Source organism: Nansenia antarctica (genome assembly GCF_963989245.1).
Source record: "Nansenia antarctica genome assembly, chromosome: 7".
Taxonomy (NCBI): Eukaryota; Metazoa; Chordata; class Actinopteri; order Argentiniformes; family Microstomatidae; genus Nansenia; species Nansenia antarctica.
Window position 1 is genome coordinate 47077165 of NC_137677.1, and position 13341 is coordinate 47090505.

The following is a 13341-nucleotide window of genomic DNA, read 5'->3' on the forward strand; positions in this document are numbered from 1 at the left end:
ACATTGGAGATGCTGTCCTGTGGTGTCACTCCTGATTGTGTCATTTCCTTTTGCCATGCATCAACCTCCTTGATGAAGTAGCTAAAATTCATCATCCTGGGCTGATACCACTCCACATGGTCATACTCTTTCTCTCCCTCTGAGAGGAGTTCTTGCACAGAATGATGTACCTGGTTGAATTCACCAAGAGCTTGATTGAACATGTCCATACAATTATTTTATATCAGAAATATTTCCACCTTCCACCAGCAAAACTTTAGTCTCATTGAGCTTCCTTGTACATACTCCCAGTTTACCTTTGCGAGTTGCAATACGTTTTTTTATAAAGCTCTTCAGCTTCAGCGGCTGTCCCAGGTTGATTGGACATGTTGAATTATGTACAAGTGGTATTTAACTGGTTAATTTCCTTTAGAATAGGTAAGAAGCTCCACTATATTGCGTTGCATTTATGTACACACACAAAGACGGTAGATGCGCATGGCAGCGCTTCTGTTAATAAACACACATCAAAGACTTTGCATAATTCCATTTAGGTGGTGGGCCGAATGCGTTTATCGCGAAGTTTATCTTTTTCCATCTACAGAGTAAACGATCTCTTACATACGCTATTAAGTAATTATCTTAAGTCTATAACAATTTTGTTTGCAGCTGTATTATGTCGGAGATGTTCACAAACTTATTTTTTAATAGTCTGTCTGCTCAGGCACATCGCTGGTCGCTCTAGTTGATAAACCAATCAGAATTCGAGTACGGCTTCATTAGGACCCCGAAATGTAAACAATGGCTGTTAACCCTAGCAACTGACTGGATGTTAACCCTAGCAACCGCGGGGAAATAACGAGATGTGATGAATTATGGAGTGTTGTAATTCGTAATTGGTAATTCGTAATTCGTAATTCGTGTTGTAATTCGGCAACATTGTGAACACGTAGCGCATAGCAACGCTTCCTGGTAGGCATTTTTTGAACTTTGCATATCACAGTCTGACACGATTGCTTAATAAGACACCATCCTTTAGTTACTCACGAGTCACGACACATCCCTTCATTGGGTTCGTAGCCGCGTCCTTTGGCTCAAGCAGCAACGTGCCTCCATGTTAGTCCATATCTAACAGGTTAGTCCATATCGGTCCGGTTTACGTTTCCAAAGTTGAAGCCGGTCCTGAAAGTTTTGAATGATGAAGTGGCTAATCCCCGTCTCATACATCCATTTAGTCACTGAGGTTATGGTAGATGTTTCCCGAATTCACACTCCATGAAAGCACTCGTAGTCGGAATTATAAAAGAAAACAATTTATTAAACTGAACCAAACTAAGGTTGACGTTCTTAAAGCAGTACGTTATATGGATCGTTATCATACTTTATATCTCTTGAGCTCTGTACGATAGACTGCCACCCGCTGTGCGATTCAAAACTTAATCAGTGCGATGATGTTGGTGAAAACCCCGGAGGCCCAAGAAGAGGGGGAAGGAGCGGAAGCATTGGAGGAGGTGGAAGAAGAGGACGAGCCAAAATATGGCCGGGCTTATCTCCCGGACTTCTGTCTTCGCCAGGTGTTCAGGTGTCTGAGGGACAAGGACCGGGCACGGGCCACCTTGGTCTGCCGCCACTGGCACCACGTCATGCGTTCCCCGTCCCTCTGGAGGGCCCGGACCTTCAGTTTCTCCGGCCGCATCTCCACTAGGGGCCGCTCCGAGCTGGATTCGGCCGTCTGCTACGCCAGAGTTTACGGCCGCTATCTGAAACACCTGGAGGTCCGTTTCTCCCACTCATTCAACTCCCTTATGTCACGACGCCTCCAGCAGACCATGCGGACGTTCCTGGCTGCTCTCCGCAAGACGGGCGGACGCCTGCGCTCGCTCACCATCCCCCACATGGAGCTGGACCGTTCGGCCTGGTGCTGGAGCGTCCGGACCGACATGGTCCGGAGCCTGACCCTCTACCTGCGGACCCAGGGCTCTCACCTGGGGCACCTGAGCCTGCGAGGGGCATGTCTCAACCTGCCCCAGGGCCTGGAGGTTCTGGAGGCGGTGGCGGCTGCCCAGCAGCATGTCCATCTGGGTCGGAGGCCCGGGATCGCCACCCTCAACCTGGAGGACTTCTTCTCACAGCCGCTGGCGGTGTACATTAGTCCGGGCTTCACACAGGTCATCAACAAGTAGGTGTGGGTGTGTGTGTGTGTGTGTGTGTGTGTGTGTGTGTTTGTTTGAGTGGCTCCTACATACTCTTGTTTATTAGCTACTCTTTTTTGACTTGTGTGTGTGCAACTGTGCATATGTGCCTGCAAACACACACATACTTTAAAACGCACCTTGATTTGATTTTGACCAGGTTCCGGGGCCTCTCCACCCTCACCCTCAGCTACACCTGTCTGTCCAACGAGCTCCTCGCCGGCCTGGCCGTGTCGTGCCGTAGCCTCTGCGGCGGCGGCTCCCTCCGCTCCTTCACCTTGCGCTGCCACATCCACGAGCCGCACGTCCAGGTGATCTGGGGCGACTCCTGGTCTCACCTGGCCCGGCGCTGCCCAGACATGCAGGTCCAGATCTCTGTGGAACGGATCCTGAACCTGGACCCTCTGGGTGGGATCCTGCTCAGAGAGATCCCTCTGAGGTCACTCAGTCTCACCAGCTGCTACTCCAGTGAACAGAACTGGAGCGCTAAGCTAGCTCTGAGCAGCTTGGTGCCCTGGTACAGCAACTGTCTACAGGTAAGGGGATTGGGAAGGGCTCCATAGAAATAGAATGAGTAGAATACTCATAATGATAATACTGCTAGACTTTGTTAGACTTTGATTGCTGCTTTTATGACATGGTTTTATGTATTTGTTTTGCTTTTGTTGTTGTTGTTTATTTTTATTTTTAAAAAGCGCTTTATAAATGTTATCAATTATAAGCATTATTATTCTTCTTAGAATGGACATGGTCCCTCAAACCGACAAGGCATTGTTATATATAGTTGCTAGGGTAACCATTATTGCTGCAGGTGTAGAGAGAAGTTAATTCAGAGGCGGGACTAATAGCAAGCGTCATTAATTCAGAGGCGGGACTAATAGCAAGCGTCATTTTACTGAACATTCCGATGTCAGTTGAGTTTAGTTGGTTGTTAATAAGGCTGTGAGATAAAACTTCCAAATGATGACCACAAGATGGCCGCCACTACACCCACCATGGAATGTTGATTTGAATGAGGATGTTTCTTGTACTATATGGTATGCTCTGCTCTGTCAATACACAGTAGCAGTCAGCAGTGGAGTGTTGATAATGCTATAGGGGTGAATATGTGAGCTCATTGTAATGAGGAACATGGGTTGTATACCATTCATTGTAATTCATGGAATGGAATGAGGACTGGTGTTTGATACCATTCCTCATTTTGTTCCATGCATTACAATGAGCCCGATTTCTACCTCCACTAGCCTCCCCTGATGTCCCTTTCCTGTTCAGGCTCCTAGGGGTCCTAGAAATCTATTTAATGTAGTGGTGTCCTTGATGTGGTTGTTTTCCCTCCCTTCAGAAGCTGACCCTGGAACTGAACAACAGCCATGAGTCGGTGGACGAGGAGCTGCTGGCGCTGGTTCTGATGTGCTCCAAGCTCACCTACCTCAAGGTCTGGGCTTTCCTAGACATCAGCTTCCTGGACCAGCTGCTGCAGAAACGCCTGGACAAGAAGACCATACTCAGAACCATCAAGGTGGGTCAGACCGCAGCTTGACCTGGGGGGTATTCCACCAACGTCGCTAAAGGAAAATCCAGGCTTATTTTTGATGAGTCTGGCGAGACCAGGGTCAGTGGTCTAGCGCCCGCCCTGAACACCCAGCCAGGAATGCCATCATAAGCTGTTATAAGTTATATTCTTAATCAATAGCTATATATAATTAATCTAAAAGTCTAACATTTGTTGTACCAATCCCTGATTGCCCCTTTAATGTAAAAACAGGCAAACTCAAACGTGATCTGAATCATTGCAGAATGTCACTGTGGGTTAAAACAACTGAGGACATTTGATGTGTTTGGAATATGTTTTATTGAGCAACGTCTGCCATGGTTTATACACTGCATGTGTATTAATGTAACCAGCCCAGGAGTCAGCTTCCTAAAGTAGTACTTTATCTCTTTTGACAATCCAGAGCCACTTCTCTCCTAGACCAGAGTTGTTAATTTAACCCATTTCGTTGGTTTACGCACAGAAGATTGACCTGCAATTGTTACTCTCTTATTATGGTTTTGTACTACTTGTGAAACTGACCTCAGTGTGGTTTATAAAACGCATGTGTAACAATGTGAAGTTGTGAACAGTCCAGTGTGGTTCATAAAATGCATACGTGCAATAATGTGACCAGTTCAGGGTGGTTTATAAACTGTGTACGTGTGTTCCAGGTGACGATCTACAACAACAACTACGACACACAGCATGAGGACCAAAAGCTGGAGGACATCTATTCTCGTTACAGACAGCTCATCACCTCGGAGCTCAACTACTCTGCCATAATTATCTGAGGGGCTAGTGGTGGTCTAGTGGATAGTGATTTTTTTCTCTTTCTTTCTCTGTCCCCTCTCTCTCTTGGCTGAGTGCAGTTCAACTGCTAACTCCTCTCCTATTTGTCAAACATATGAATAATAATTACACGCTGTGCTAATTCATTGTTTTTCTCTCCTAGTATTTTCTTGAATTGATGCATAGTTAAACTGCTATTATTCTGGTATGGGTCATTTCATGCCAATAGTGTAGTGTACAAAGTCTGCAGTTCCCCCTTCATCTCTCCTAGCCTTCTTGCTCCCTGCAGTGGTCTCTAGAATTATCTCACTATAGGTAGACAATACATATAATGACTATAGTAAACATGTACTTCAGATTAATTTCAGTACATATGATGGATGTTAAGAGTTGTGAGAGTTTAATGTAGAGTATGAATTGTTTACAGATTTTCCTTCACAGCTCTGCGAGCAGTAGATTTTATATTGATTCGAAAGTGCAGATCATTTAGGGCATGACAAACAGCAATCAGGACAGTTTCTCAGAAGTAGCAATATTGTTTGTGCATTTGAAATATCCCATCAAAACACATTATGACATGATTGTTTTGTATGTATAGTAAGCTAAGTGAAAGTGCTAAGTGCATGCAACAGATCAGCATCCATCGCAAGTGCTCCACTGTGTGAGTGCCTGACACCACTAACAATCCACTGATGAGAATGGAGCATTTTCAGTACAGAAATTGCTACTGGTAATTTAAGCATGTGTTTTAACTGCTGCAATTTGCCAACCGTTAGATAATTGCACCCAGTTTTAAGACTGGACCCCACATTATCATCAGCACTTCAACAACATTTAACACTGGTTTCAGGGAGAAGTTGTGTGTACACTTGGAGGGGATTTCATTTAACAGTCCCTACACATAGAGGGGTAATGAGGGAGAGAAAAAGGGGAGATGGAGAGAACAGAGAGGGAACACATTGAAGCTGTTAGATATACTGTAAACACTAATAGGTGTGTGTGGGACCTAACACAAGGAGGCAGAGATAATGAAAACAGAGTCAGCGGGAGATGTTCTGAGTCAAATCATGAGCAATTCACTATGCTGTGATTGAACCCACAACAGACACACAAATAAACTCTCGCTACTCACATAGCAGGCTGTATGTATGTGAGTAAAATACCCTCACCCACACCATCAAACTGTTGTCTTTTCTGTGGCTTATCTGGTGAACCTCACGTGTTTCAGAGGGCAGTTACGTATGTGTGTTGGCAATCCAGATGACACAAGATCGAAACTCGTGTGAGCTCCTAAGCGAGAACACCATGCTGTTTTATGGCAGCACGACACCTGGTGCCGTGAACCGGATCTGCAGTTGTGCTCAGCTCAGCAGCTGGGGTCGCTGTGGAGTGAGTTTAGAGGGGTGAGTGTAACTGGAGTTGAAGGAGTAAACTTACTCTTTAAGTTCAAATGTCCCCCTACCCGCAGCATCAAATTGCAAGTTTTTAGATGGCGCGTAGCTGGTTAACATCCAGTGTTTCAGCGGGCAACCACGTGTGTTCGTGGCAATTCAGAGGAAGCAAGTTCCAGACTCATGCGAGCTGGTGAACAAGGAAGCAATACTGGTTCATGGCAGCATGATGTCTGTTATATATAGGTCCCCTTTGTTGGGTATACAACTATGTCGTATACATGTGACTATGTGAGCATCCTAGAAAAGTTCAGCACTGCACAACGGTGTCAATGCAACTATACTTCGAGATGTTGATTTGCAACACTGAACTTCTCAATTAGGACACCATTCTAATGATTCTAGTTATTAGTTCAGTGCATTGACGTCAACTCAGTTCGCGGGGTTTCTGTCCTCCATTTGAACTCTCTGTTTATCTCTGCAGCAACCCTCCCTGGGCTGCCAAACTCTCTCATTCTGCGCATTTTCAAAGGAAGCATGAGGAAATGATTTGCATAATCTGGAGTGTGGGGTGCTCTTTTTAGGGAGAGCAGGGATTTATTCTCTACTTTCCCAAATCTAATTATCCGACTGGCCTGGGGACAGGGCCCACTCAATGAGTGGGAGAATGGAGACGGTCACAGATGAAAATAAAACACAAAAGCCAGTGGATCCCCAGAGAGAGAGAGATAGAACGAGAAAATAAGAAGAGAGCCGCTGAGTTTTGGAACTGGGTCACACTTTCTATAGTTTCCAGTATGAAGTGAAACATTATTTCCAAATAAACTGGCCCACCCTTTTACTGCTATACTTAGTTTAATGGACAGGATTCTGTCTGAAGTGGTTCTGCAAAAAAAACGACACATTGTTGACTTGCCAAACATAACAAAAACAAGTTGCCTGAAACAGAAACAGACCGGCAACCAGGTTGCAACAGAGCAACCGGTATTGGCTTGTACTGGCTCCACACACGAAGCACCTTGAATCAGTATCCTTCATCTCAGGTATGCAGCTCCAGTCTCCCCTCTCTTCTCTCCATCCTCACCTCCATCTCATTAAAACTCTTAATTGTCTCGTTCACACCTGCTCGTGCGCTGGCTCATTTGGGACAGCTTCCTCACCAGAGCAGATTTTCTCATCAACGCCAGGTTCAGATCACGGCACACTGTCCTTCACTCACCTACAGGGGAACCACAAACAGTGTGTGTGTGTATCTGTGTGCATGTGTGCGTGTGAGTTTGTGTATGTGTATGTCTGTGTGCATGTGTGTGTGTGTGTGTGTGTGTGTGTGTGTGTGCATGTGTGTGTATGTGTGACTGAATCTGTCAGTGGGATTGATAAATGCCCCCATCAAAATCACATCTCCAAATGTACATCATAACCTTTTGTTGAGCAGGAAATTAGTTTCTTAAAATACACTGAAGCAGCAGGTCAGTGGAGCAGCGGAGTGCTCGGCCATTATGTGCCAGCCCCGTCACATGACTCACCTGGTGCACTGAGAGTGGTCGACGACGACGAGTGGTCGGCACCCTCTGAAAATGTGCCCTTCCTCATCCCTCTCTCATCATCTCACCGCTCTCAAATCCCTCTTACCTCCTTTCTGTCTGCCCCCTCTCTCACTCCTCTCCTCTCTATCCCTCTCCGGGGTACTGTGTGTAGATTACCTATAGGAGGGCATCTCACCCTTCTCTCTCCTCTGTCTCTCCTCTCCCCTCTTCTCCTGGGTACTGTGTCTAGATTACCTGTGGCAGTGTATTTCCTGTCTGTAATGAGAGCTGTGCCCTCTGAAGGTGAGTGCCTGTGATGCTAATGTGATCAGAGGGGTCATGGCCAGTGTCTGAGTGTGTGTGTGTGTGTGTGTGTGTGTGTGTGTGTGTGTGTGTGTTTGTGTGTGTGCGTGTGTCTGTGAGCGTCTGTATACGTGTGTGTGTGTGTGTGTGTGTCTGTATACGTGTGTGTGTGTGTGTGTGTGTGTCAGCAGCTGTTCTGTGGTGGCTGAGGGCACCTGTGAGAAAAATAGGGAGAGAAAAGGGGTGCAGCCTTGAAGTTAGAATCTATCATCATGGCGTAACATTTAGTTAAATTAGTTAATCGCAGCTTCTTTGACCAACATTTTTACCAAAAATCAATCCACCTAAATGGATACATTAAGTCTGTGTTCACTCAGACTTCCGGTTGAACGATGTAGTGGATGGACGCATGGTGTTTGCCTCCCGCACATTTTCGAAATATTTTGTTTATTACGCCTATCCCCTAAGTCTATATTTAGTGTAAGCCTGTCTTAACTAAGTCAGCATTGAACCTGCATGGGAATGAGCAAAAAAGTAATTAAAAAACCGGTGCAGAAGACACTTTTCTCCGGCGAAGGCATAGCTAACGCTAACAATATGGCGTCCGAGCCCTCTCCTCTTACACTGGAGTTGCTGGTAATCGAACTGGAAAAATCCAGGAAAAGCATGACAGCTGAACTCACCGCCACTTTGAACGCAGCCCCTCGCCCCAATTCAGTCTTCCCTGGACTCCGTGGTCTCCACCGTGGCTGTACACTCCTCCACAATATCGGAGATGGAAACGGCCCTGTCTTCCCACTCGGACGCCATCACAGGCCTGGAACAAGAAGTGGTGGAGCTGCGGTCCAAGATGGCATCGATGGCGGAGGAGCGCACCACACTCCGAGGTGCAGTGGAGGACCTGGTCTCTCGCTCAAAGCGCCAGAACCTGAGAATAGTTGTTCTCCCCGAGGGGCTTGAAGGCAAGGACCCGCGACTATTCACAGTCAGGGTTATTCAGGGAGGTGGTCGGGGATACGCTACCGGAGGATGGCCCTGAACTCGACCGCGCTCATCGCAGCCTCTGACCCAAACCCCGACAGGGATCTCGTCCTGTGATTGTGCGTTTTCATCGCTACATTGAGAAGGAGAGGGTGCTGCACTGGGCAAAAGAACACTGCGACATGGACTACCAGGGTCACAGCATTAAGTTTTACGAGGACTTTAGCGCGTCTGTGGCCAAGAGGAGAGCCGCCTTCGGTTGTTAAGTCGTGACGTGTTTCCGGGTCCAAAGTTGGCTGAGGCGCTGTCTTTGAAATGCCGAAATAATAATAATAATAAATTATATTTATATAGCGCTTTTCCGAGGCTCAAATACCCTGACAATGGAGAAAACGGGAAAGTGCTGTGTCCCTTGTTGTATGAATAGATCAGAGTCTAAAAAACGATTAAACTGTCATTCTACCGCTGTAGTTCACTGTAGCTTTTTTTTGCTAACGTTATTGTATTCCGTGTCAGAGCAGCTTCATTTAGCTACACCGAGTCTATATTAACGTAAGCTATTAGGCTTAACTGGACCTCAAGGTCCTTTTGGCTAAGATAGATGCCACAGTTCAGGTTAAGTCAGTAACTGTGGATTGTTGTCGGCACTCTGAATTCTTCAGCGATTGTAGTGTGTGTCAGTTGCGTGTGTTATGTGTTCCAAATGTCTACATTGGATTCTAGTCAGTCTGGTTATCTCAAGCTTTATATGTTAACAATCCGTGTTGCGTGTTGGGTTTGGAAATAGGGCTGCTGTGTCGCAAATGCCAGGGCTGTTTTTTGATCCCAGTCCGCCCCTGGTCTGATCTGTAAAAACTTAAATGAAAGGACATCGCCATTGAACATGTTAAGGTGTGAGCTCTCTCTCTATCACACACACACACACACTAATTAACAGTTTGACAGTTTTCAATTAATTGGTCTTTCATACAGTATTCAGACATTTATGTGGTGTTATGCATTGCGGTCAATAGATTATTTGACAAACCCACGCTTGGCTTTGCCTGCTCAAGACGAATGTGGGCTGAATTTAATAAAGGGAATATAGATTCTTGAAAGGTCCTATTAATCATGACCAGCCAAGATAATTATTGCTTAGCATTAGCAAATCCAATAAATTAGAGTAATTTGCCAATATGTCTATTGATGGAGAGCAGGGTGAAAATAAGCTTTTAATATATTGCATTATTTAGTGAATAGTGCTCTCCAATGTGTTTTTCCTTGCCTAATGACTTGTGTGTGTGTGTGTGTGTGTGTGTGTGTGTGTGTGTGTGTGTGTGTGTGTGTGTGTGTGTGTGTGTGTGTGTGTGTGGGTGTGGGGCGGGGGATGGGGCAGGGGGATGGTTTGACATGCAATAGTAGGCTATATTGTTTATAATGACATTCAAACGCCTTAACATTTTGTAAATATTTCGACTTAGTACCCTTAACTTGCCCTTGAGAATACAGTTGCAGTCTGTCAGACGTCTACCTAATGTCAATTACTGCAGAGCAGTGGTTAATGCTCAGTCCAACAGCTTTCTTCACTTCACATACTGTGATATCCATGGTGTCGCAGGTCCTCCTCACATCCTTAAAGGCACCAAGTAGCTGACATTTCCCTGCGCAACGTCTCTCTATGGCCCCCCTGCTTCCTGCACTTCACACCACTCAGAGATTAGTTCCCCCTGAGTGGCGCTCGCTCCAGGAAGATGGGCTCATTAACAGCGAGCGGTGCAGCAGAGAGGGCAATCTGACTCTGTCTGCGATTAGGCTGCACAAGGCCCCTAATCTGCCCACCACATGATGGACACTGGCAGGGAAATTGAAACCCTCCTTGCCAAAACGGCCTGTGTTATTATAACATAAAGAATGGTTATTAAAGTGTCTGGGTGACGGTGGTGTCCATTGTAATAAGCCTGAGAGCCTGTCTCAGTGTGCTCTCTATCTCTCTCTCTCTCTCTCTCTCTCTCTCTCTCTCTCTCTCTCTCTCTCTCTCTCTCTCTCTATGAATGTGTGTGTGTGTGTGTGTGTGTGTGTGCGTGCGTGCGTGCGTGCGTGCGTGTTAGCATTGGCCATATAAAGCCATTTAACTGCCTCTCTGCCCTTCCAAAAACGGTTAGGTTATTTGTTTCATTCTTTCTCATGTAGAATTGGACAGGTCGATTTAGAGAGAGTTGTGATTTGGGGAGAGTTCCCCAGGAGGGCTTTTTTGTTCCCCATTTATAATAATAGCATTGTGACATGAATTTATTGAATCTGGAATACAAGTGTCCATTTTTAAATAAACATACTCTACATGCTGTCCTCCCAATACATGTTACTGCCCATATCGCCCCAAATACAAACCATGTACTGAATGTGTTCAAGATCAAAAGCATCATTCATAATTCCAAGGGGAGGGAGGTGATGCACTGAAGTTGATGTGCTAATAGTTCATTTGAGCCCCTGCATACTGTAGGGTTGCTAGATTGCATAATTTGTCAACATGCCATGGCTAGCCTATACAGTGAATAATTACAGAATGATTTATGTTTGGATCAGACACCCTTTATAAGTTTTCCCCCACTAAAGAGCAGGATCTGTGACGGGTGTGATATGAAACCACCAAGCTGTTGACGATTTGTTTATGTTTGGTTGTCTCACTCTGCGTGTGTGTCCATAGAGGAGTTTGAGGGAAATATAAGCAGAAAGGGTTTTGATCAGAACGTCACGGTCACTGAACACGGATGAGTTATTGACCTTGCGGCATAGAACAAAGACTGTGCAGCTGTGACACCACTGCAATTCATCATCATGCCGCTTCACACTATAGAGAAAAGGCATTTGTCATGACTCGTATGCACATACATGAAGGTATGGGGGCGGAGATTAAACTTGAATCAGTGACTTTGTACAGTATTGTAATGCCAAACTCTGCAAAGCTGGTCTGCAAAGAGGTCACAATTGTTTGTCGAGTTCTGGGTTCTGGGTTATGTACTAGGCTACTGCTGTATGTAAGTAACTAAGTACATAGGTAGATATTAAGACTGATAGTGACTATAATTACCATCACTCTATCACCATCTTGGATTACTTTATAATCTTCCCTACTACTAACTACATACATACATATATACATACATATTATGTTAAACGGTTGAGGTGACGCTCTGCAAGTTTTCCGAATTGGCCTGTGCGGTCACACACACACACACACACACACACACACGCACGCACGCACGCACGCACACACACACACACACACACACACAAGCCGATCTGCTGATACACTGCCAATGATTGACTGGGCCTGAGGTCAGATAAACACACAGCACCACAAGATTACATCTGTCAGCTCTCTCCTGTGTGTGTGTGTGTGTGTGTGTGTGTGTGTGTGTGTGTGTGTGTGTGTGTGTGTGTGTGTGTGTGTGTGTGTGTGTGTGCGTGCGTGTGATGTTCCACAAGGTGAACCCGCTCAATTAGAAGAACAAACAGCCGTGTGTATTCCTGGCTGTCAGTAGGGACAGGGCCTGATCAATGGCTGCCTCTCCAGGCTAGGCTATTAGCAAACAACGCTTCTCCTAATAACTGAAAGCTGACCTTTTACTTTGATGTTTTATTATCCAGCTTTGGGCCCGGCCACAGTGCAATAGCAGTCGGCGCTGGCAAGGAGAAAAGGTGAGTGTTGCTTTCGTGTTTTGTAAACGTAATAAACAGGGTTAGAGTTATAAGCTGAGCTTTGTGGGGGTCTCCAAAATAACAGTGCGAAATGTTCTCATGCACGCGCGCGAATCATGCCCACACAGCGATGGGACTTACGAGTTTTAATTAGCCATAAGCTACTCATTTCACCACATCAACAGCACCACATGAAACAACAGCTATAAGCGATAGTCACGGGTATCTCGGCCAACATTTTTGTTGTTTTTGCTATACAGTCCATTCACTTTCCCTGTTAGCACGACACATTGTCCACATCTCCATTTCCAGTGACATCGCACCTGACATAAATAATCATGTATGCTCGTCCATGAATTGTGCTTTCATCTAATGTTATGCTACTACAAGAATCAAGTGATTTGACATTAGAAATGAATTTGTTTTTCATCTCTTGTGCAATGTGCTCTACAATCTGGGCACATGAATGATCGGATCGGTGAGCAGGGGCCAACTGTCGCGCCATTCATCTCATTAAGTTTCATAATTGGATTCAGTTTTGTATAAGGCATCCTTTCTTTAGCGACAGTATAGGCTGCCCTGAACGAACTAGTTGTCTCCTTATACATACTGGAGGTGAGTTCTGCTACTTTCTTCGGAAGCACTTGCTTTTGTTTGAGCTCTGCTATTTCAACGTTAGGTGTCATAACAGGTGCAGCTGAATTCAAGTTTGGTTTCTTGGATGAAAACCCGAAACTTTCCAGGCTTGTCGACTCGGTCGGCCGCAGTGGCCTTTTTGGGGGCGGCATGATAGCTAGCTACTGAATGTTTTCTTCTCAATAATCGTGTTTTCACGTTCGCAAGCTCTCAACGATCATATTCTGCTGTTGCACAATATTCTACTGCGCCCCATAGTGTCTTGGTGGTAAAGTGCAGGCAGTCAAAGGCCTACTGTCATTCACAGGAGATTAATGCCTGTGCGCGTAGTT

At 45.6% G+C, this 13341-nt stretch overlaps 1 protein-coding gene across 1 annotated transcript; it reads left to right on the forward strand.

The window, feature by feature from the left end:
- Window positions 1–1430: 1430 nt before the first annotated feature.
- LOC308162679 (F-box only protein 39-like) lies at window positions 1431–4496 on the forward strand (the record flags this gene model as incomplete). The annotated part of the gene is made up of 4 exons (XM_080536823.1): window positions 1431–2158; window positions 2332–2707; window positions 3514–3690; window positions 4377–4496. The coding sequence occupies 4 exons, from the start codon at window positions 1431–1433 to the stop codon at window positions 4494–4496; spliced, it is 1401 nt and encodes a 466-aa protein (XP_080392949.1).
- Window positions 4497–13341: the final 8845 nt, after the last annotated feature.